This window comes from Varanus komodoensis, unplaced genomic scaffold (assembly GCF_004798865.1).
Source record: "Varanus komodoensis strain SLA01 unplaced genomic scaffold, ASM479886v1 scaffold11, whole genome shotgun sequence".
NCBI classification, from domain to species: Eukaryota; Metazoa; Chordata; class Lepidosauria; order Squamata; family Varanidae; genus Varanus; species Varanus komodoensis.
The window spans coordinates 13,127,847-13,153,402 of NW_025335317.1; the positions used below are offsets into that span (position 1 = coordinate 13,127,847).

The 25,556-nt window shown below is 46.9% G+C and overlaps 1 protein-coding gene across 1 annotated transcript; it reads right to left on the reverse strand.

Moving 5' to 3' along the window:
• TMEM26 (transmembrane protein 26) lies at nt 1-25,346 on the reverse strand. Its single transcript, XM_044420107.1, has 7 exons — nt 25,064-25,346; nt 15,676-15,754; nt 10,328-10,354; nt 6,423-6,482; nt 5,670-5,890; nt 3,113-3,189; nt 1-1,010 (listed from the first exon to the last, which is right to left on the reverse strand). Exons 1-7 carry the CDS (start codon nt 25,252-25,254, stop codon nt 571-573), a joined length of 1,095 nt encoding a protein of 364 aa, XP_044276042.1. The 5' UTR covers nt 25,255-25,346; the 3' UTR covers nt 1-570.
• Nucleotides 25,347-25,556: the final 210 nt, after the last annotated feature.

Below are 25,556 nucleotides of genomic sequence, written 5' to 3' on the forward strand. Positions count from 1 at the left end.
CATTATGAAGCAATACTTGGGGGCAGGGGGAAAATGTGTATTTTAATTGTGTCTGAAAGCATTGCAGTACTTTTGAAATTCCTTCATGATGCAAACAGTATTTTCAATCTGTAAATTGAGTTGTCCTTGCATTCACTGAATGTATACTATTTCCATATCAGATGGGCAGAAAGAATCCATTATTTTCAAGCATCTGCAGTTCCACACCATTGTCACAGTTGCAAAGATTCTCTGGAGAGGTCAAAGGTTCCTCCAACCTGTTGCAGAGCAGACAAAAGCCTGAATTTCAGGGGAACATTTCACTAGTACAATGCCCCAGCAAGTCCACTCATGCATCACATTTAAAAAATATGCTACTTCTACTAACCCCATTGGATAAACAAGGTACAGATCTAGTGTCAGCTCCCTAAATCAATAGGCTGAAATGTTTCCATTCAAGCCAGTATGCTACTCCAACATCTCCTTCCGGTGGTTAGAATCAAACATCCATCTTGTAATGGCAGGAAGCATGTCAGAACTGCATTTGATAATGCCAGTTCCTTCAAAAGTGGCCCAGAGAGAAAACAAGTATCATGAATAAAAGATCTTAGTTCGCAAGCGTTCAACTGCGACTGCTGTGGAATCCTCCGGAGGACCGGTCGCTCGCTCCTTCTCATCAGGATTGCCGTCGTTGGGTGGAAGACTGATACTATTTGGCTCACATGGACAACATCCGACTCCTCCTTTCCGGCTGTTTGACTGATACCGCAGGGAGGCACGGAAGTCTAGCGATAACACCACTAAACGGTACAGTTGCAACATCACGATTAAGATATTCTTAGCGGTGAAAAACACCAGCATCTGGTTAATGACTTTAAAATGGCCCATCAGTATCAAGCGCACAATAAGGAAAGGGCCATCCTGGATGAACAAGCTGATGCCGATGTTCCACAGGTCTGCGCTGTGTCTGCAGAGAAGCAAGCAGAAGATCCTCTTGGTTGTGACCGAGAGGCCACAGCCAACGTGCTGCACTGCAAAGAGAGGGCGTATTTTTTAGTTCATTCATTCGACATCCATACCACAGACCAAGTGAAATGGGACCTCCATAAAAAGCTGGAAGCAGAAGTTGGGAACAGGGGCTCTGCTTTTGTGCCTTGTCCACCACGTGGTTATCTTTGTGTCTTGTTTCCACCCAATCGCCTTGTTCTTTGACAGTGCAGAGAGACAGTGTGGTTAACCGCTGTGTGTTGCTCAAGGGATGTTGACGACCCTGGTGGGATCATTCCTACCTCGGCTTCTGAGCCAGTGCATTCCTCTCATTCTGTCCCTGCCACAGAGTCCCAGGCAAGACTGAGCAGGTGTTTGTTATTAATACGACACAAGGTTTATAGCCTACCTTCCTTCCCTTTGCAGGGACCCAAGGCAGCTGGCAAGGTTCTCCTCCCCTCATTTTATCCTCACGAGAACCCCATGAGTTCACTTGGGCTGAGAGTCCATGAATGGTCCCAAATCACCCTGTCAGCTTCAAGGCTGAGTGGATTCTAGAACCTGGATCTCCTGAGGATCAGTCCAACCGTCTAAGCATTCCAACATACAGTCTCTCAAGCCTTGTCTTGACTGGGGGTGCTCACGCTGTCTTGTCTTTACTTGTGGAGGCATATGGGATCCATCTTGCACCCTAAAAGGTACATCTCCATGGTTTTTGCTTTGGAAGTGCGGCAGCAGAGTTCGTAGTAGGATGAAGCCCACATGGTTTATGATGCCACCCCATGGGAGTGGCCCCCTACATGGGGGCTAGCATCATAGGTTGGCACGGTTGGACACCTGCTGAGGGACCAGAGCCCTGCCCACCACCCATTGGCAAGAGCCCCCTTGACCTGCCTTCCTTCCCCGTTGCAACCCGCTTGACCATCTGCCTCCCTGACTTTCCCTGGGACAGCCACCGGTCGCGTGATGGCAAAGCAGTGGCTACTGCGGCCGATTTTCGCAGGGATCTCTGCCTGGGTGGCAACAGCGAGGAAGAGAAAGAACAGCAGTGGCCACCATCAGCAGTGCCGTAAGATGAGTTTCGACCCCAGACCTCCTGGTCTCGCGGCACTGTTGCTCCTAGGGAAGGTGCTTTAGATGGCTGTGCATGACCCCAGTTGTGAAGCACACAAGTGCCATTGTGCTTTACCCCCAGCTGCCACTCCGTGGGATGGAGCACGCAGAGCAGCTTTGGCCCACACGCTGCATGTTCATGCGCCTGCTGGTGCAGAGACAGCTGGGTCTGGGAAAGCCTGTCCTGGTGCAACCTGTGAAGATACCAGCTCTTCCGTCGAGAGCAGCTTCACACCTCCCAGTGTTTGTGGCCCTCCAGATGTGCTCCTAACTTTCCACATCTCAGAGTCCAAAGATGCCACCTCGCATGCCTCCAAGGAGCTCTCCAGCAAAACCTGGGAAGGATGGTTCTGGGATAGTGAGTCTGGCTTCTCTCCCACAGGGTCGGCCCTACCACTGAGCAGAGTGAGGTGGCTGAACCGGGCAGAGGATGCTGCTGAACCCCTTCTCTGGCCTTCCGTGCTCCTGGGCTGGTGTACCTTGCCTGTGGCTGTCCGGGCTGATGCTTCCAGCTGCTTCCTCCCAATTCATCACACACAGCCCCCCTGGAAAGGCCCATGCCTGAGCAGTGGGGCAAAAAGCCTGCACCCTTCAACAAGCTCCATGAATGCACAAGCTTTGCTCTGCTCCCACGACACGCTCGGGCACCGCCTCTCTCTGCTCTGCAACCTTCCAAGTGGGCAGCAAGCCAGGGCTGCACAGATCCACATTTGCCTGGAAAGGACTTCTGGAAAGGACTTCTGGACAAGGGGAGCCCAGAGAAACAGGCTTCTCCCAGGCTTTAAGGCAGCCCTTTCCCATGGCTTATGTTTGTTTGGATTAAGCCAGAATGACCCCAGTTCCTCATGCTATCAGTTCCCAAGCGGTAGCCTTTGCTAGCAGCTCAAGTTGCTCAACACGGCCTTTGGTGACAGAGTCAATTTTCCACCAAATTCCCTCTGGGAATGCCTAGGTGCTCGAACACAGCGGGAAATGAGGAGAAACCCTTTTACATTCTTTACTTAAGCCCCCAGCAATGCTGACGGTTACTAACCTGCAAGATCCAAGGGAAACTGCAGCATGCTCCATGTCCACACTGCGAGAATTGCATACACGAGGGCATGCCTTTCCCTAAAACAAACATAAGCAAAGGGCATGGATGTATAAACAGTCCTTCCAAAGCATGGAGTCCAACTGGTGTGCTGAAAAAGTTATTTTTCAAGAAGGGCAGGAAATTATCACAGGCTGGAATTCATAGACTCCAGGGGTGGCAAGAAGGTCGGTGAAACTTCCTAAGATCAAAGAAACCATTTTCCTAATGATGGACAAAAACTTGTCAGAAAACAGTCCAGCCTGGAAACAAGATGTCTAGTTTAACTCTTTTTTTAAGCAAGCAAGCTTGCATACATATGCAGAACGCATTGACAATATCAGGATACAAGCGTTTAGTGGACATTTTGTGGATATATTATTTCTAGAGTGTTGACTTAAAACAAATACAAGAGTTTAAATGTTTTCTAGACAATCATGCTCAGATTCCCAAGATCAGGGTTGGCCTGCTAACATTTCAAGGGCTGCATCAAGCTTCTGGCCCAATTTTTCAGCCTTTTATTCCCCTTCTCAACTTCACTCAAGGGACACTGCTGCCTAGAGCAAGTTTCCAGTCCAGCCAGTGAGAAAATAATGTAAAGATTAATTAAATGTGGGAAACCTGAGAAAGGGGTAACGAGACCACCACCAGAAGGCATGGGTTTTGTTTGGGCATGTTTTATACAGGCCAGGATGTGAAATTCTTGAACAAAGGTATAATTCTCCTAATGGGTCTTCATACTGTCCAATCTAACCTTAACCATACATCAGGGCCTCACTGAAATCAATTTTAGATTTGCTAACAAATCTGCAGAATCCAAGTGCTGTAAATTTTTGTATGCTAGCATGAGGCATTCTGCCAAGAGATTCTGCCAAAACTCTTGAAGACCAATAGCTTGGATTCTTTCTTATTTAATCATCAGGAAACAAATATTTTCCAACCGAGCTTATCGAAACCACTATGGAGTGCAAAAATATTCCTTCTTCACAGTTCTGTTGTGCGCGATAGCAAACAACTGAATTTAAGTAATGAAGGCGTTACAACAGCCTGACATTGGCTTTGTTCACACATGGTGAGCAGGCCAGAGTGGCTTGATAACACCCCATGGGTGCTGGCTGGGTTTCTCTAATCATCCTTCCTTGGGTGCTTTGCCACATCGTCTGAATCTGGGTGCCGTGGCTGGCTTGAGGGGGAAGCAACCCTCAGATACTTTGGTCACCAGAAGATGCTGTCCATGGTTGGGTCCCAGTCCCTGTAGGGCAGGCACCTCCCTCTTGCCTCCCTCGAAGAGCTCACTTCCCCAGGGAAAAGGGGGATACTCTGTGTGGTTTTGCAGTGGTAGGAGCAGACAAAGAAATCCCTGACAGATTGCTGGGGAGAAGGACAGCTAATTTTTGCCGGAATTCTCCACTGCTTACTTGCAAAGGGCTGTTGCAATCAGGTCATTGCAGGTGTTGGTCATTAATTTCATTTCTTTACCACCTAGTATTTATTTATTATTTAGTCATTTATTTAAAGCTTTTCTATCCCGTCCCCTACAGAACGTCTCAGGATGGCTTACAATAAATAAGTAGAATAAAACAAACCTCACAGTGTCCGACCATTAATGTACTAAAAACCCGGTTAAAATTAATTAAACATTAAAATAATGGGAAAATAAAAAGAGTTTTGCCGGATGCTGAAAAGAATATAATGTTGGCACCAGGTGAACCTCTCTGGGGAGCATATTCAAATGTCGGGGTGCCACCACAGAGAAGGCCCTACTCCGGGTACTCTCCCTCCTAACCTCCTTCAAGGAGGGCTCCCAGAGCAGGGTCTCCGTTTCAGATTTCAAGGGGCGGGAGGACACATAGGGAAGAAGGTGCTCCTTCAGGTATTCCAAACCCAAGCCGTTTAGGCTTTATAGGTCATCACCAGCACCTTAAATTGGGACCAAACTTCAATTGGTAGCCAGTGAAACCAGTAGAGAACTGGCGTTATATGACCAATCCCTGTTAACATCCTGTCAGCTCTATTCTGAACCAATTTGAAGTCTCCAGACCATCTTCAAGGGCAGCCCCACGTAGAGCGCTTTCCAACGAGCCAACCGGGAAGTTACCAGGGCATGGGGCACCATTGCAAGGCAATGCTCATCCATAGCTGAGGCTGTCTGAGCAGTTAACAACTATCTAACCATGAGTAAATCCCACGGACGCCAAGTGAATAAGATAGTTGAAATTATCTTGGATGTACTACTACTTTTCCATAGGACTTAGGAATGACGAACTTCACTCTATTTTTTATTTACTTAGATTGATGGTTTTCATTTTCAAGGTGCTATCCAGCTGCTGTGTTTATTAAATTCAAAATTCTATTCGGGGAAATGCTGTCTATTCCATTCCTCCCAATGGCTTGAGGGCCATCTAGAATCTCCCTGAGATGTTCTCCAATGGCCGACACAGTGAAAGTAATAATAATTGAGATGATGATGATGATGATGATGATGATGATAATATAATTAAGATTCTCCTGTGTTACCTACCTTAGGTTTTCTATTTCCAGGGTCTCACTAGTGAATTCAAGTATATCTGCTGCAGTGCCCACAAACATAAGAAGTAGCTGAGACAATTGGTCCCGAGTGATTTCACCGCCAATAGGAAGAAGCCATCTCCCAATGATAAGGAGGAGTAGAAAGGTCTGGTGGAGACCGAGGGTCCAGACTGGGTCACACACTGTGGAAAGTGTGTTGACGAGAACTCGGGCCTGTTGCAAAGAGCCATGCAAAAGAAGAAGCAAGCGTCAGAAGTAGGGGAAAACACAAAAGAAAAATAGCAGGAGTAGCCATGGAGTTGTGGCACTAGGCCTCACTGGGCTGGAGAACCACGACTTTTTGATCGGAAGGGATGATGTCATTTGTGACCACCACCCTCCTTATTCTCCCCTGCAGTCTCCACAGAATATGAGGAAAATAAATTTCGCAGCAACAATACATGGTTGCAAGCTATTTGCAACTCATGTCAGTCCCATTATCTTTATCCCCCAAGGCAAGTGCCTGACCATATTTGGACCCTCCTCAGGGTTCTGCGGATTGTGACCATGGCTAGCTATTCTTCAAAATTTATTTCTACAACACTGTGAGGGAGGCTTCCTTGTTTTCAGAACTTTTAAAGAACTCCAACATTCTGTGTTCATCTCAACACTTCAACACAAGGTGTTGAATGGAAACTTTAGAACTCCAAGTCAGTTTCTTGCTTTTAGTGAGATGGGACACTTGCACAGAAGCTTTTACGAAGACAACTGTTCCTGAGTGCCCAAGAGACCACGTAGCATTATATGAGAGACGTTCCAGGAAGCTCTTCTGAAAACTATCTATCCATCACGACATCTACAGAGCCTCAAGCACAGACTGTTTGAAGACTTTTTAAAAAGTAGAATGAAGACATCCATTAGCCACCTCCTATATTTAAAAGATAAATAAAACCTCCATCCCACTCCCCAATGAGAAAGTTCTTCAGAATTCTCTCCAGCCTCTTTCACTGAAGTATTTTCTTTGCCCTCACCAATTGCCAAAAAAGACAGACTTAGAACATTTGGCACAGCCCTGATGTGAAATTTGACAGCATGTGACTTTCCTCTGTTCTGAGTCCATCAGCTCTAGCTCAGCCCTGCCAGCTTCAGCTGACAGTGGCCCTTAATCACGAAGGCCAAGCTCGTCAGAGACTAGCAGCTGATCCATGTGAAATGGCGCTACTCGTTCATTTGGATGGGCAGACTGGCCTGGTGTGGACATGATGCTAAGCCATGGTTTAGGGCTAAAAATAAGGCTATCCTTCCCATGGGATCATGCACGCCCCTCCTCCATCTCTAGCATGGATCATTCAGCAGTTTGAATGCATTTTAGATTAATGAAGCCTTGCCTTGTTATCCAAACTGAACAAACCAGTTAATGTTAACTATGGTTAGTGAAAGCAAAGCAACATTGAACCATTATTTGTGAATCTCTCTTTTTCACTAACCATCATTGAGATTAACCATTGTTTGGGATTAACCATAGTTAACTTTGCTAGTTAACTAACACATCACCAATTCACTGTGTTTTGGGGATAGGAATTCTTCGGATTTCCTCCGCTCAGCTCTCCAAAATCTGGCCCACCCTTTCTCTATTCCAAGTCTGCCTTGTGCCAAGATTTCCATGGGCACCTGGCAGGTAGCAAGCACAAGCAGAGTTCTGCTTTTGCACACATGACTTGCAGGCTTTATGTACTTTGCGCAAAGAATCGTGCGATGCGCATATTTTGCACAAAGAAGTCATTCCTGTTTCCAGGCGTTTGCAGACTTGATCTCAGCTTGCCCCACTTCCTGGTCAGGCGGAGTGTGGGAAAGGAGTCCCGCAAGCACAAGAGAGCTCAGTTCCAGCCTGACCTCCACATCCCCATGCTTAAGCTTAACTATGGCTAAGACAGTGTACGAGACTAGCTTTAATTTAGAATGGAAGAAGGTGATCCTGATCTCCTCAAAGCCACCCCAGCAAGTGAGTGAGTGTGCTGGAGACCAGTGGGAGGCTGGGCTGGTGGTCCAGTGCAAGAATGAGCAACATGGCATCTGCCAGATGTCTTGGCCCAACTTGTGCCATCATGGGTTATCCTGGGTAAGGCTGAGGGCTGTTGTAGGCCAAAACATCTGGAGAGCCACAAGTTGCCTACCCCTGATTTGGTGTCATATCCAAACCCAGCCATTCATATTCCTTGCATTTGTGTATTTGGGCCTTTTAGAAGCACTTGCATAATAGAATCCAAGCCATTTCAAGTATCTGCATTTCAAGAATTAACGGTAGATGCACGTTCATAGACAGCAAAGCAAAAATGACCTCACCTTCTCTATTATATGTGTGTCAATGGCCTCGCTTTGATTTTTTTCACTGATATTCTGCACAAGCTGTTCCTCATTCAGGCAAAGCTACAATTTAAAAAATCAGTAATATATATATGGGGGGGGGAGAGAGAGAGAGGTAGACATTAATTAAAATAACTCATAATGTCAACATACTCCATTTAATAGGGTCACAAAAGATCCTTGCCTTTGTTTCTGCCAGCTAATCATGTGCAACCAATAAGACCTTTAAACTTCCATCCAAGTCAAAAGATGCATGCACCCAATTCAACGGGTGAATTGCAAGGCGAAGCCTCACAGCCTCTCTAGGGTCCTGGTTCCATTGCTGGGTCAAAAGAGCCTTGAACTAAGCATTACCCTTACCTTACCTGGGAAGTCGATTATACCACGAAAGGTGAGGTGGCTATAGCCCACCGCCAGTTCCAGGCCTGCTGTTCCTTCATCCACCCCCACTCATACCTCATCTCACCAACATATTTACTGGAATCCGAATCCAGACAAGCCTATTATTTATTCATTATCTGTGTATCCCAGCTCTTTTCTTTCCAATGGACTCAAGGCAGCTTACATCATGTCCCCCTCTTCTCAACCTTGTCTCACAACAACAACGTTCCTGTGAGGGAGGCTGGACTGAGAGCCTGTGACTGGCCCAAAGTCACCCAGTTGGCTCCATGGCTGAGCGGGGACTAGAACCCGGATGGCCTGAGTCCCCGTCCCACGCTCTTAGCCCCTGCGCCACGGCTGGACCACTGATTGCCAAGTACTCTCAGCCATCACTGTCCTTTCAGAAGCAGCCCTAACACTTTGGCAGCAGACCAGCTGGCTCCTCTGCCCATCCCTTGCAGCTTTGAGGGGCTGCACTTCTGCACTGGCCACCGGGAAAGCAGCTTCTGCTGGACGTGAAGGCAGAATGCCAGCTTCTGGCAGGCTCTGCAGGGATGCAGTTCTCTCCTCCGGCCACTCGCCACCGGTCCTTTCCCAAAGCATTGGCCTCCTAAGAGAGTCACCCATTGCACCTCACTGCAACGGGGCCAGTCCTGCGGCAGAAGAGGGGAGAGCATGCCTGGCAGTCTGGTGGTGCTGAGGAGGCCCCGGAAAACACCTTGGCCAGAGCCCCTCAAAGCAAGCTGCTTCCTTGCACTGCTCTGCCGGCTTTGTGAACTGAGATGCCGCACAAAGAGATCGGATGATAGGAATGATCACAAAAGATGCGCACTGGAGGCTATGGACACTCTCTCCTCTTACGCTTTTGGTGAGGGGAACTGTTGCACCGTGCTCAGATGGAACGAGAAGCCCCAAACCTTGGGGCAACCACCTAATGGTGCATCTACTCCCCTGTGCTGGAGGGGAAACAGTGGGCTAGAGGCATCCCCACGTGGGTTCCTCCTCCAGGGATTCTGCAGCGGCTGCCGCAAATGCATGCGTGCGACCGGCCGCTGTGAATCGCTGCAGATCAGTGAGGCGTGTTTTTCATTCATACATTGTGAGGGATGAGCAGAGAGTTTAGGATGAGCAGAGAGTTTCTTGAGAGCAGGACAGCACCCCTCTGTGCCAGGAATCACAAAAAGTATGCTCAGAAGCTGAGTTTGACTCACAGCATTGCTAACAATGGGCCTAGAGGAGGCCATAAAACTCTAAACTGGAAACTGGATCTGATTTCACAACTGCTCTTCCTAACAATGTCTCATTTCAGGCCAATAAAAAAAGGATAATGCCAGAATTTTGATTGAGTTGTACACAAATGAATATTTTGTTCCTCCCATGTTTTTTCCCCAAACACAACAGATGGTCTACAGTGCAACTCATTCCTCTCTCACCCTTCTAATGTTTGCCTGCAATACGCTTTAGGAAAAGAGGTAGATGCCAAAAACTAAGAAAGTGAAGGTGCGATCCTATGTACATTTATGGAGAAATGAAGTCCCAGTGGGACCTTTCTTTCTGTCTAAATGTACATAGGATTGTACCCTTCAGCTGCAATCCTATACCCACTTACCTGACTGACTATAGGTAAGTGCCTGACTATTCTCCATGGGTGTTGTTTTTGAGCAATCATATATGGACTGTGTTGCCATGCAAGGCACACTTATCTGGGAATAAGCCCCACTGAATGAGTGGGTGTTAGTTCTGGTGGGGTAGGCATGGGGTTGCACTGTCCAGCTGTGACTGTCAGGAGCTGGGGTTCCTCCTTCACTCACGCAAAGCCACCAACCTTTTCTGGCAAAGCGTTCTTTATTGGCCAAAGCACACAAACACCCAGAATGGATCTCTGAGCTTGCACAGAGTGGTTAGTTGAACCCATCTAGTATTCACCTCCAGAAACTCTCCGTACGAGCATGCCTGGACCCCATCTTCTTGGGAGGGACCTTCTGGAAATGAACACGCCTCCTCCCTCTGCGCCAGTCCTCTAATTGGGCCACCTTCCTCTGCTGAGAATGGGTCACGGGGTCAAGAGCTGAGGCCACCTCACCTGAGTCTGAGGAACTCCTCAGGTCCAAGTCCCCTCCCTCCAGTTGTGCATCTTGGTTATTCCCAGAGACAGCCTGCCCACCTGGTGAGACCAGCCTTGAGATAAGCATCTCTGCGTCCTCATCTCAGAATCTTGGGGTGGCCCAAATTCCCAGGCCCCCTCCTGTGCCTTTCCTTCTTCTGATTCTTCTGGACATCAGTCCTGGATCCCAAGAGAGCCATCTGCCTCACCCCGAGCAGTGACCAGGACATCTCTAGTCACAGTCTCAATGCTGCCATAGATTCACTGGGTCACCTAGACCAGCAGTCATTTCTCAGCCTTATCTTCCCTTCTGCAATCACGGGATGATAAAATCCAACCGACCTCACAGGTAGGATTACTCAGATAACACGTGTGCAGCAGTCTGAAAACCAAGGTGCTGTGTATTTGCAGTGTATGAAGGGACTTTGCCTGCAGAGGTTTGTGACGTATGTCCCGACAATGGCATGAGAGTCCAAGTAGTGAGAAGAACATCAGAAGAGTCATCTTGCATCCGGCCAAAGCTCTTTCTAGAGCAGCCTCCTTTTTCCACAGTGGACAACCAGATACCCTCCGGATGTCCAAGAGCACGACTATTCAGAATAAGTCTCATCCGCTAACTTCATAAAGACTAATTGCACAATCCCTCATGTTTGCTTAGAAATATTCATTAAGTTCAGCAGGGCTTATTCCCAAGAAAGTGGTATAAAATTATGACCGTCACAATTCCCTTTGGCTCTGGCTGAGTTGATATGTTGAACGAGGGCTGCACGTTACCAGGCAGTCTGGAAATAAGTGCTACGTGATACCTTCCAGCCAGCACTCTCAGGTAAGCCAGGCGTGATGGTATCTCTTTCACACACGCACTTTCTTTCATATGCATGACTTGTGTGATGTTCGGATGAGGGAGCCTGCACCTGTGGACCAGCTTGAAAAGGGTTTGCTAAGAAACCTCTCTCTGTGCAATGCATAAAGAGTTTTGGAAACTTTCACTGTTCTGCACTAGAGGAAGATAATTTTATACTGCCAAAAGCAGGAGCTTCTTCTCTGAGGGTTCATCCCCTCCATTTACTAGGAAAAGCTACTCAATCGGGCTTCAATTGGCTTTTTTAAAACTCTAGAATGTCATCTAAAATTTATCTCCTGGTTTGTTAATATAAAGACTACCTGTCTCTTTCTGAGTTCACTGGTCAAACGAGCCCAAGGATCCCCTCAGTTGAAAAACACTTCTAAAAGCAGCTGGATTTGCTCTTTCTTCCTGCTCCAACCTATTGATGATCAGTTCTGGATTATAGACTATGGTTGTATTGCTGGGAGAAAGCCAGTGACACAGTCATTAGATATCTCTCCAGATGTGTTTTATTATAGATCCATTATCTACTTTGTGGCACTGTATTCATATACAGTCTGTACCATACCAAAGAGCAGTGTTGCAGGTTAACCATACGGAGAAATCAACCCTAACTGATCTTTAGGAGGACAGATGAAGCTGAAGCTCAAATACTTTGGCCACCTAATGAGAAGGAAGGACTCCCTGGAGAAGAGCCTGATGCTGGGAAGAACTGACAGCAGAAGGAGAAGGGGACGGCAGAGGTTGAGGTGGCTGGCTGGAGTCACTGGGGCAGCGGGTGTGGGCTTGGGTGGACTCCGGGGGATGGTGGAGGACAGGAAGGCCTGGAGGAATGTTGTCCATGGGGTCACGAAAAGTTGGACACAACTTTGTGACTGAACAACAACAAAAGCCATCTTCACTTGTCACTCCTGGGGAAAGCTTTCCTGTGAAGGACAAGCTGAACTCAAGAGCTGCCTCTGCCACACACCTAAAAAGTGTCTGCACATTGAGCATGGGCATCTAAAGAAGTATTCTTAGTAGTATTTAATGGGATGGGATTAGCTCTGTCTTTCTTTGTCAGGGAAAGGGCCAACAGCACTGCTCGCCACTCCTCCTCCTACGCAGACAAGTCCTCCACAAAATTAACATTGGACAGCGCTTAATATAATCAGCAGTTATGTTCTATTATTGAATATGTTCCTATCTCTTGTGTGCAGGTAGATATGGACTGTATCCGGTACCGGCATTTTGCTACCTCTAAGCACGTTGCTCGAGCAGGAACTTCTTGTGCTACAGAAAACTAGGGCAAACTCGGAGACAAGCTGAAACCTCCATTTTGGAACAGGATGAGTCAGCAGAGCCCCTTCAGAGAAGTCATCGTTTGGCTAGTGTCCAGTTGTGCTGGCCAGCACTAGAAGGCATGTCTGCTCGTGCATTGGAAGTACAGTAAACTTGATTCATTTACGAGGTTATAAAATGCACCCTTTTCTCTGCCCGCTCATTTCTATTATTAACAGCATGACATATATTTTGAAACACATAATAAATTAGTATTCTGTTGAATACACTGCATTTGTATCCCAACTTTTTCCTCTTGTAAAGGAAGCCATTCATAACATCATTTATCCTCCCAACAACCACTCTGTGGGGAAGGTTGAGCTGAGACTGACCCAAAGTCATCCAAGGAACTTCTTGGCTGAATGGGACTGCTCTAACCTGGATCTCCCATGTCCCCGGTCCAACATGCTCACCAGCACTGGCTTTCTTTGCAAAGCAGCATGGGTCTACTGCTATGCAACGTGGGTAAACCATGAGCAGGGCATCATTTGGGGCACAAGGGGCCCCTGTGGGGCAGAGCAGGAGGCTAATTTAATCTCTACCCCCACTGCTGAATGTTCTCAGTCCTTCTCCTCCAGTACTCAGTACAGCATAGCTGCCTACAAAACTAGTGGAGACAAGTACATCAGATCTGCTGGCTGATCCCTCGTCTTAATTTTCAGGGTTTTTCCTCCTGTTGTGAATGTGTCTAGAAGCTTGTGGACCATTTACAAAGAAAAGCAACCCTCTGGGTCTTGTTTCATTACAAAATAAACTGTCTGGCTAGGACCGCGATTCCTTTCTTGGAGCGCAACCACTGGGACTTATTTCCACGGAAGCATGCCTAGGATAAGATGGTCACTCTCCTGTGGATGCAGAACAGTCACTCTCTGCATGCCTTCTTGAGAGCCAGAACAGCAGAGATGGAATTAGGTGGTGGCCCATTTGGGTGGAACCCCGAACCTTTCACCTGGAGCTCCAGAATTCTGGGAGGCTGCCTGCCCCACCTGCTGAAGCAAAGGGCCAGGAGCTCTGAACATTTCTGTGGCATCTGATTCGGCTGGATTCACTGCTTTTGCGCTCATACGTGCTTCGCCTCCTGTTCCCACCTCACCACCCCTTGCCTGAATTGTCTTTTCCTAGAAATAAATGCTCTCTTTCCCCCTGCAGGTTCACACATGCCTTTTTACAAATAGGCAGGAGTCCTTTACAAATAGGCAGTGCCCTTTAACGAGACACACAGAGCTAAACAGGAACGGGAGACAAAGCCATAAGAGGAGAGATTGAAGGAACTGGGCATGTGTAGCCTGGAGAACAGAAGTCTGAGGAAGAGATGATAGCAGCCTGCGAGTACTTGAAAGACGGTCACAAAAAGGAAGGACAGGACCTCTTCTTGATTATCCCAGACTGCAGGACAGGGAGCAACAGGCTCAAGTTACAGGAAGCCAGATTCTGGCTAGATATAGGAAAAGTTTCCTGTTAGAGCAATATGACAATGGAACCAATTCCCCTGGGAGGCTGTGGGCTCTCCCATGCTGGAGGCATTCAGGATGGAGCCAGATAGCCGTTCAGACGGATGCTTTAACTTGGAGTCCTGTCCTTCCGGCCCATTCCAACTCTACTATTCTAGGGTTCTATGAAGGCAGACATGATGCTAATTTCATACCAAGACGCAGTGTCTCACTTTAATCTTTACTCTAGAGTAGATGCAGGGCAGCCCTGCTGTGCTGTGGAGTGGGGCCCTAGCATGTAGGGGGTAGCCTATTTTAACCCTTTCCCCCCTGCCATGCACTTGGCTCCTTATGCCTACTCTATTGAAAAAATGATGTAGTTGCTAGATACAAATCTAAAGCAACATCTGTTCTGGCCTGCAGGTTTTAAAACAGAGACTGAAATATATGAAGCATACCTGGGAGCAAGTCCACTGAAATAAATGGGGCTTGCTTCTGAATAGGATCACACGATTCGGCGATATTCTGCACACTTATGTAGGAGAAAGCCCTGCTGAACACTCTGGAACTTCCTTCTAAGTAAACAACTGCAGGATTATAACTGCAATGTGCCTGCTTGTGCGACCTCAGTGTATTGGCCCAAACATTAATGGAATGTCACACAATTACGTTCCAGGTCTTTACTGCCGTATCAAACATAAACGACGACCAAGGGAAATGACATTAATGCAATCATAACTGATCATGTATAATAAAAGAGGGGAAAGAAGAAATGTAAATGAAACACAAATTGCCATTTTTAGTGGTATTCAAACAAGTGATGGTGTATGAAAAACTCTAGCATGCTACAGGGGATGGAGTGGCATTTCCGTGACGTGATATAACCACATGCAAACGCCTTTCTGGCTTGGGAACCTGTTTAAGTCATTCTGTATGAACAGACGGTCTGCTCTCGCAACCAGTGACTTTGGCAGTTTATGACTGGTAATTGTCAATATCACTTGGAAAGTAATAGAAACTTAACAAATATTTCTAATTTGCCATTCGGTTCGCTCATAGTTCCTTCCCATAACCAGTGCTGTATATAATAAAACAAGCAAAACATATAAAATGTAACAATCCTAGATTCTGTGTTAATAAAAACTGGGCATTGTAGCCTTTATGGATCATGCAAATTGAGCATATTTACATAATTTCTTTTACTCAGCATCAGTTAACTGGCACCATTTGTAGTTTATGAGATTTACTATTTGCAATTTTCATTTGTGGATTCTGAAAGGTAAAGCAACAAATACATTTATCATGAGCCTCACAGTTATCAAAAATTTTGATAACCCGGAAAGGGAATCCAAAGGACCCAAATCCGCCCCCCACATTAAAAATAGAATACTTAATTCAATAACAGACAAATCTGCAATCTTTTTATAGTGACAAATTCTCTGCCAGAAGCAGCTTGGCTCTCTTTAACTATAAGTAACACCGGCTCCATCTGGATCCATCCCTATTGATTGTATGGCATAAAAATGTTTTAATAAATAAATAAATAAATAAATAAATAAAAATCCAACGATACCTGATTCTGAGGATGAAGTTCCAGAAGCCACAGTGAGGGTACAATGCTAATCAGATAGATAAATATTGCCGGGGAAAACCTGGGAAGGAAAAAGGAAACTAAGCTTAGCACACATAGCAAGAATTGCATAGCCAATGAGTTTCCTCTGTCAAAATATGGCAGAAGTAAATTGAATAGAAATTATGTGAGACATATGTATAATAATAAAACAATATGCTTCTGCCCGTCATCCCCATAGAAGCAAGATGATGAAATTGCAACATCTGAATTTGGCATGGATGCTACCAGCACGATCCAATGAGGTTGCCCATAACCCTCTAAATGTGGACGATTAAAGGCACCCTAGGAGTCAGGCAGGAACAAAGGGCACCTCTGCATTTCTCCTGCCCTGCAAAAGGCTTAGAAGGCCAATTTTGTGTTTTGCCTGTAAGATGAGAAGATGAGGCTGAGATACCTACAGGATACTTCCTGGGTTGGCAGCAGCTGTCCCCTCCATTCTCCAGTCCCCCATTGCCCCCAAAAGTCCATCCCCAAAGTTGTTCTTGTAGAGTCTCCCGACACACTTCCCTTCAGCGGCTGTGAGGGTACAAGAAGCGTTCCCTGAGGCTGGAGTGCCAGCTCCAAGCTTGGACTAATTTTCTGAGGCCAGAGAGGGCACTTCAGAAAATCCTACAGATATCTAGGCTCTGTCTAGTGGCCGTCATTATTTGTTTTTTGGCGCCAGGTGAAGACCTTCTTATTAAAACGTCATTTTAAGTGTTAACAATATTTACTTATTTATCTGGCCAGGGCGACTTCTTTTCTTTTCTTTTCTTTTCTTTTCTTTTCTTTTCTTTTCTTTTCTTTTTTCTTTTATAACTTCTTTTATATCGTGTGTGTGTGTGTGTGTGTGTGTGTATAATTTTAATTTTATATTGTTATTTTTGTATTGTATTGTATTTTCTTGTGTTGTAAGCTGCCCCGAGGCTTCGGCAAGAGGCGGCATAGAAATGTTCTAATAATAATAATGATGATGATGATGATGATGATGATGATGATGATGCATCATAAAACATGTTAGGGATGTGCCGCTGAAAGTTATTTGCCTGCAGGACCAAAGTATTTGCTATCTGTCTTTGAGGCCTGTATTACCTCACACAACCACTAGGACCTTCCTATGGTGCAGGTTTGCAATTGTTATGGTTTGAAGAAGGGAGCATCTGATGGTTAGATTCTAACCCTAATGCTAACCCTCCCCCTGCTGTGGGGAAGCCCTCTCAGGGCATTGGGATGGACAGACCCCTCCATCAGGGCGATAAGGGGATGCTCCAGCGGAGAGACCATGCGTAGGGGTGTCAGCAGGTGTGGCAGCTTCCAGGTGGAACAATTACCATGGGTCCAACTCTGACAGCAGTGGAAGTTTGCTTGAATGTGTCACTCTCTGAACCAGAGGGCTGCTCCCATCCATACAAAGCCAGGTCCATTTGCTAGTAGAATGTTAAAGAAACTCTGGAGTCAGTTCCTATCTAGGTCCCATGCGAAATATCTTCCCTTCACTGCACACCAAAAATTCATTCAGGACAGGCCAATTTCAATGGCCAGCAGCATTGTGTACTACCTTCTCCATCATCTGTTATGATGATGCAAGACTCCAGATGAGCTACTAGGCAGGTGGCTAGAGAATAGGATGCAGTGAAAACAGGCCTGGAAAACTTCTGCTCTCTCGCCTCCCTGGAGAACTCAAAGGACCAGTGCACATTTCTGGACTGCAAGTTCAAATCAGAGATAAAGAGCAACATTTGGAAACTCCCATACTTTTAACTCCAGAATTAGCTCAATGTTCCTCTTGTTAAGTTAAAAAAATGAGCAGGAGACAATGGAAAGATGATGACCACTCATTCCGGGGATCTCCAACACAGGGCCTGGGGCGCTGCCATACCAATGGAAGCCTCCAACACCCAAGATATTCTCCACTCCCCCTCCTCCCCCACTTTGAAAATAGTTTTAAACAAAAGGCTTGAAAGTATTAGGTCAGTCTTGTGACTGAGGAGGAGCAGCACCAGTAAGCAAGAAGGGCTTTGGAATTGCTGTCGATCATAAGCTGAATATGAGTCAACCATGTGATGTGGCTGCACAAAGGGTAAATGCTATTTTGGGCTGCTTTAACAGAAGTATTACTTCCAGTTCATGTGAAGTGCTAGTTTCCGTCTACTCAGCAATGGTTTGGTCTCGTCTTGCCTTTTGTGACCAGTTATGGACACCACAGTTTAAGAAGGATGAAGCCAAAAGGGAAAGTTTCAGAGGAGGGAAATAAAGAAGATCAGGGACTGGAAACAAGGCCTTATGAGGAGAAGCTGGAAGAACTGAGTATGTTTAGTCTTGAGCAGAAAAGACTAAGGGGAGATATACTATGCTTGGAGTGCTTGAAGAGCTGTCACACAGAGGAGGGCCAGGATCTCTCCTCGATCATCCCAAAGTGCATGACATGGAATAATAGGCTCAAGTTACAGGAAGCCAGGTTCCAGTGGGACATCAAGAATTTCCTGACTGCAATACGACAATGAAGCCGATGACCGGAGGAGGCTACGGGTTCTCCCACACGGCTTTCCGCCCCTTCCAGCCCTTCGCCTTACCCTTTCCCCCACCTTCCCAGCCCCTCGCTTCAGTATCTTCAACCCATCACACAAAGATCTCTTTTGCTCAGTGACTCTCCTTGACCCACCTGTGGCCTAGCTCTTTCGCTAACCCTTTGACTTGCTGCTCGCCCTCTCTTGAGCCTATAGCTTTCCCCTTTCTTTCCCCACCTTTTCCCCTTGCTCTTGCTGCCCCCTTCCTGGCCTTTAGCCTTGCTAGTTCTCTCCCCCACAAGACCACTACCACTTTACCTTATTTTTGACTAGCCATTTTATAACCAACCACATCTTCTGGGGGATCCATCGTGTGGTGGCACCCACAGGCCCAGAAAGCTCAGAATCTGACTTACTGCCGTGTTTCCCCAAAAATAAGACCAGGTCTTATATTAATTTTTGCTCCAAAAGATGCACTAGGGCTTATTTTCAGGTGATATCTTATTTTTTCATGTATAAAAATCTATATTCATGTGCAAAAATGTACATTTATTCAAATACAGTCATGTCATCTTCTTCTGGAACATCGTCATAACTCTCCAAACCCCGGATTGTGTTGCAACAGACATACTAAATGTGTCCGTCTGGCTGGCTATCTTAACTGGGGCTTATTTTTGGGGTGGGGCTTATATTACAAGCGACCTGAAAAATCATGCTTGGGCTTATTTTCCAGCTAGGTCTGATTTCCGGGGGAACAGGGTATATTCCTCTATATAGACTGTTCTTTTCTCTTTCTTCAGCCTGTCAATAGGAAGCAATCAAATCGGACTGCTGAAATTTAAAGCAGGTGTACAGGCTGAGAAGCGGTGGATGCTGGGAAGATGTGTTGTGCAAGCTCAGCAAAGTCGCTGCGCAGGGACGGCGACCGCCCTGCTACGATCGCAATGTGTGGAAAACGCTTCCAGCTGGCCTGAAGCAGCAGCTGCTGATCTCACAGAGGCCTTGCGCCAGCGACTGGGCTCAAGCCACCTCTTTGAAAGAAAGCGCCTCGAGGAAACATTCTTGTCCAGCCCTGGGGCTTTCCTTCCTCCCAACTCCTTGCATCAAAAAGGGACACATCACGATTTCAGGGTTGCCGTTTCAGAAGGGGAGTGACCTGAAATGAAGGCACAGCGAGCACATGGGCATGTGCAGGTCCAGCAAGGCATTGGTGTAGAAGTGGAAAGCAGAGGGGTGTTGCGCCTCCACTGCCTCCCCACCCCGGGCAACAGGGTCAACGGCATCAGGACTGGGCCCAGGGCCGGTTCCCACCCAATGCCATCCTCTGGTGTGGGAGATGGTTAAATCTTTGCGCTCAGGGATTCTGCAGATGCGCAGGCTACAGCCATCCTTTTGCCCTGGTCTATCCCACTTTCTTAGGGGTATCATAAGCTGTGCCCCTTTCCCACTTGCTTCATCCCACAGAATGCATAGCATAAGCTTTGGGTTAGGGTGCATCATCTTTGGGGGCCCAAGCGTTCTACCTAGTGTGGGTTGAGCGTCCACATAGATGAGTGTACACAGACCTGTGCACACACTCGCTCACAGGCACACATGTACACACATACATTCATGCACAGGCGATGCTTTGGGACTGCTCATCTGATATCAGTGGAAGCAGCCATCCAGGCAGCTTTGAGGTCACTAAGGGGGGATTGAATATGAGATGGATGGACGCCATGAAGCAAGCCACAGCCTTGATCTGAGAAGGGCTGAACGGAGGTGTTAAGGACAGGACATTTTGGTGGTCCCTCTGTGATGGGGGTCATCATAAGTCAGAGACAACCAGATGGCACATAACAACAACAAGGGGAGGGAATCCTAGTCCCCACCCGACCAAGACTGCTGCAAAAGACAGCAGGAATGGTCCTACCAGTAAACAGAGACAGGCAACCACCTCCAGTGGCACATATTGGGGAGCAGCCAGAACAGCCCTGAGCCAGTCTTCTGAGTCCCCCGGACATTACCATCCTCTTGAACCAGTACCCCAAAAACAGGAATGCTTGCTTGTTGCTGTCTGTCCCATTTAGTCTCTTTCTCCCAATGTATCACAGAAGCATTGGGAAAGGGCCATGATAGCAGCATAAAAATGAAATGAATAAATCCATACATGATGGAGCTGGGCTTGCCGGGACGCAGCGCCGGCGCTTTTTATTAGCCAGAGCACTGACATCATTGTGGTGAATTGCTCGGAGACTTCCAGCGATCGGGCAGCAGAGAAATGCAAGAAGCAAATCTGCTGCCCCTTCATAATTCTCTGTTCTGTTGGATTGTAGCCACAATCGTCACAGCAGCTGTGCAGAAGGGAATTTTCCTGGCAATAGTATATTAATCAGGGTGGCAATGCAAAACGTTCTGCACGGGCTTGGTGCTCAGTTACGGAAGGCTCGCCCCACCGAGTTCTGTCTAGCACCATCATTGTCATCTTTTCAGTGTCAGGTTAAAACTGCCCTCAGTTTGCAAACATTTCTTGGCAGAGAATGGGTTACATCAGCTATTTCAATCAGTTCCCCTTCTTTTGTAATTGCTTTATATGTTTAAACTCTTCTGCATTTTATTGTCAAATATATATATCCAAATACATTGGAATTTTAAACTGTGTTCGATTTCCATACTGGAATTTTATACTGCGTTTGTATCTCTTTTTTGCATTTTGAGAAATTGCCGTGGGCTATCCAGAGAGCTTTGTCTATTGGAGGATAAAGCAATGAAATGCAATGGCAATTAGGACCCCTTAGCTTTGCAAAAACCCTGCTCAAAGTGGAAGGAAACTGGACGGATTGTTGGTACGCCTTGTCACTGCCTGCAGTTCTGGGCTCTTCCTGGGCTCGTGGCTGTGGAGGGCATCACTATGAGTGCCTGAACTTCAGACTTCATTGCTGCTGCCAGTCAGAGAGGCAGGACGCCTGTGCTCTCTAATCAGGAAGAGCTCGTTAGAGCATTTGTTGGAGACAGCAGCAGGCTCCCGGCAGGTGGAGAGTGAGTAAATGAAGACAAGGTCCAGCAGCCCTAAGCTGGCTGGCTGGGATCAGGTGCAGAGGAGAAGGTGGTCCCATCACCTGTGTTGATGTCAACCACCTTCCTTTTCCAAAGGAACTGGAGACTCAAGGAAGTGTTGAAAAGCTGGAGGGCAACAAGGACTGTCAGCTTGGTACATAAAATCAGGAGGGCTGCTTTGCTAAGCGGGTGATATTGTACCCACCCACTCTTGGTACACCTGCTTGCCCTCCTTTTTCTGCTTTGCCGGTACTGTTCAGCGGCAGGTGGTCACGTGGCCCCTGGCAACTGTGCAAAGTTAGCCTATATGGAGTCTCGTCTTGCCAAACCTCCATTTCACCGTTCCCTTTAGCAGCTGAAACAGATTAGGAAATTGACCAGACAAGAGGTCACGTATCAGGTAGCCATAAATGGATGGTGGTGGAAGGCAAGCTTTTTAAAAAAGTGAACAGAGCGCAAATTTTGGGTGCCTATATACATGCACAATTCCAAGTGTGCCTTTGGACGGGATCCAAAAATGCATGCACGAAAAGCAGAGAATGAAAGGGGGAATGATTCGAGTGGGACGAGGGAGACAAGATGGCTTCTGCTGCAAAAGACACTGGGGTACCAGCTGGAGAAGTGACGGGAAAGGATGTGGGGGAACAAGCCATGGCAAGCCCAATTGTCTGTTGGGTCTGCCATAGTTGGTTAAGCGAGCAACAAGGCTTGGCATGACAGCCTTACGCCCCCATAGACTGAGTATGGGTCGAGGGTGGGTTGTAGGTAGTTGCTGAAACATGGGTTACTGTGATGTCTGAACACTGCCAAGGTAACAAACCATGGTGTACAACACATAGTTCACAACTCAACATCAAAGCATGGGTTCTCTTCATGGCTTGTTTGTGCCTCACAGGCTGTTGTCTGAATTCAGTCATAGAGTCTGAGATGCTAAGAAAACAGGCCTCCGTCCCATGCCTAAAAGGTTTTCTTTCTGCAGAAACAAATGCTGTTTCCCCTCCCTGCAGAATTTTCCCTGTGGACCCTGTGAAGGGTTCAGGTTTATGTATGGGTGGAACACTTGGAACTAAGCCAGTCCTACTCTAGGCTTAAATTCTTTGCAGAATCATATCTCAAGGACACAGAAGTGGGTGAAAGGATCTGCCTGTTGGACTGGATGAACGATTATTGTCTGGCAGGTTTTATAAAGCAGCACAGGGCCAGTCTCCAAAGATACACCCAAGTATAAGATACTATTTTCATTTTTGGGGAGTGAAGTCAGAAACACTTTCGGCCAATGATATGACAGATTCATCTCCGGCAAGGAGTGTACACATTTCATTATGGCTTGAGGAAGGACAATTAATTGGCCACATGTGCTAAATTTTCCCCTTAACTGTGAGAAGGAAATGCTTTAAGAAAAATGGCACTTGAGAGTTTAGCTTGGTCAGATCACTGGTTGTGAAACTTGGTTTTCAGTCTGGAAAAACCTGAACCTACAACATGGAGCTAGTTTGATATTTTAGGATCTCTTTTTTATCTCCTCCTTTCTTTTTCCACTTCTTTCTTGCTCTATGGGCTTTTTTGCAAAGTTACTTGTTCCACTCCTATCCCACCCAATAGTTGAGGCCTTCAGGGAAGTTCTATGTGGTTAGACATTCATCACGTGTATCTAGCAAGGTCACACATCACAGGTGTGTCCAGCATAGATTCTGCTTTTGTGAGTTAACATTGGATAGATTTTTTAAGGAGTGTTACCTTGACCCCTGGATTCAACACACAATAAAGTTTTCTAACCAAGTCAGCTCATGTATTCCATTCTGAGAACTCAAGGAATGTAGAAGGATGTATGAACTGCTCCCATTGGCAAAAATACTTGGACAAAACACAATTCCCTCTCCTGAAGCTCAGCGTACGACCCCTCCCAGGTGCCCTCCCTGCATGAAACACGACAAAAATATCTCCAATGTATCAGGCAAGGGACACCTGAGTTCACCAAAAACCAGTGAAGTTTGAGGGCAGAAATCAAGCCATCTCCAAGCCAGGCTGCACAAAACCATGCTGACCACTGCTCTAACTCTAGGCAAGCGCTTTGGGTGATTTTTCCTGCTACTGGATTCTGTGGGCCATAGACAGAAATCAGATCCTCATTCAGCTGAAGCCTTCCACTTGGGGCTGTTAAAGAACAGGTGCCTCTTCTCTGCTGTGAGGACTCTGTTTCGTGGCTTCTCCTATGAAGCATTGTTTTCAGATGGTTAATTCTCTTTCAAACACGTCATCGCTTATTAAACTCATTAAAGGTGGTATTTGGCACTTGTGACAGCCTTCTCCAACCTGATACTGTGCTGATGCTTTGGAAGACGAATGCCATCAGTCCCAGGCAGCATGGTCAGTAGCAGGGGATGATGGAGGTTGTGCTGCAAACTTCTGAAGACTTCCAGGTTGGAGCATAGGGCACGTCTGAATGCATTTCACCATTTTCCAAATACGTCATTATACCATTGTCCAAATACTGTGTTGCTTTTGAGGAGAATAATCTTTTGTGCTTCATCTGAATTACGGATCAATCGATTGAGGATAGGATACACGTACTGCTGTGTTGGATCTGTTACAGGGCTCCAATTTAAAAACTCACTCACTCACTCATTCATGCTTTCTAAGCAAAGTTTCTCATGCTGCAAAGCTTGTCAATCAAAAGACTGAAGACGCCTGGAACGTCTGTGTGCGTGTTTCTGCTGACTGAACATTTTTCTATTGGCTCACATGAGTCTTTGTTCCAGCCAGACATCACATCATAAATGAGCCATAAAGTCCCAGGGGAACTGTAGAGAAACACTGGCCATCAGCCATAGCAGGAAGAGAGGAGAACATATTCTGGGCGGATGGCCTAGTGGGTCTTAACTTTACTATGGCATCTGGCTTCCTCAAGGTTTAGATTTTATGCACAAGGCACCAGTCCTCATGGCCATTAGGAAAAATCAGTTCAGCTCAGTCAATAATTTATTGACTGAGTTGAGCTGATTTACATCACACCTCAAGGTGGCTATGGAAATAAAAATGTTGGCCCCATGCAAACCTGTCACCTGATCAGTCGTTGCTCGAACAAACGCAACCCTTGCTTCCAGCGATGCCGCTTATTTTAAGTCAAGGCACAAAACTCTACCAACGCCCTCTCTTTCCCAGCACCCCTGTGCCACAGCCTAGGGCAACTCTCCAGCATCCCGTTGCTGCCTGCCCTTGTTTCATGAGTCCACCTTAATGCAGACTGTGGTGCAGCCACCAAGGGAACCAGAGCTGCACACTCCTGTAGTCCTCCGGTCTTCCGGTTTGCATTAAGTACAAAGAACCGAGTCCCTCCGTAAGCTTAAACCATGTCATCCCATCTCCTCTTGTGTTTCCCGTCCCAAGAATTAAGGAAACAGTTTGATTTGGAAACTGCCTGTTCCAAAGTCTCAGAGAGAGACAGAGAGAGAGACAGAGAGAGAACCAAAGTTTCAGAAAGAGAGAGAGAGAGGGAGAAAGAGAGAGAGAGAACCAAAGTTTCAGAAAGAGAGAGAGAGAGAGAGGGAGAGAGAACCAAAGTTTAAGAGAGAGAGGGGGGGGGGAACCAAAGTTTCAGAAAGAGAGAGAGAGAGAAGCTTTGGGGAGGAATAAATGAATCTGGATTTGGACTGGCTGAAATACCACGACAAGGTGGGGGAGTTGGGCTAGGACCTGAAAATGCTGCGCTCCACAAAGGGCAGCAGTCCAGGCTGCAAGCTCTGAGTTTGGGGGCAGACCAAAAGCTCCATTCCTAGAAAGAACGAGAGTGCCTGAGCGCGACTTACCATTTGTAGCCTTTGCCTTCCTTAAACTTGAGAGTGAGCACTGTTTCCAAGCCAAGCGGGAGATTAAGCAGCGCCAGCAGCCAATATTTGCGCTCCTTCTTCACCTCCGTCACTCTCCAGACCCCAATCACGGAATGCAAGAAGAAGAGCAGCCGAGTCGCCAGGGCGTTCAGCAGCACCAGTGGCTCCATCCTGCGCTGTCCGCCTCCCTGCCCCGGCGGGGACGGCGACCGACGAGCGGCCGGCCAGCCGGAGAGGCGCAGGATGCTCCGCGTCTGCACGCCGCCAGCCGAGCAGACCTTTCCTCTTGTTCCATCGCCACAAAGGGGCCCATTATAACAGAACCAAAAAAAAAAAAAAAGAGCCTGCCTCGTCCCTCCCCCAGACTTCCTGAAAACTCTCGGGGAGAAAGCGGGGGAAATCAAAACCAGACCGCCAAAGAATGAGAGTGCGGGACTTCTGCACGGACCGACTTTGGCAATGATGAGTGGCT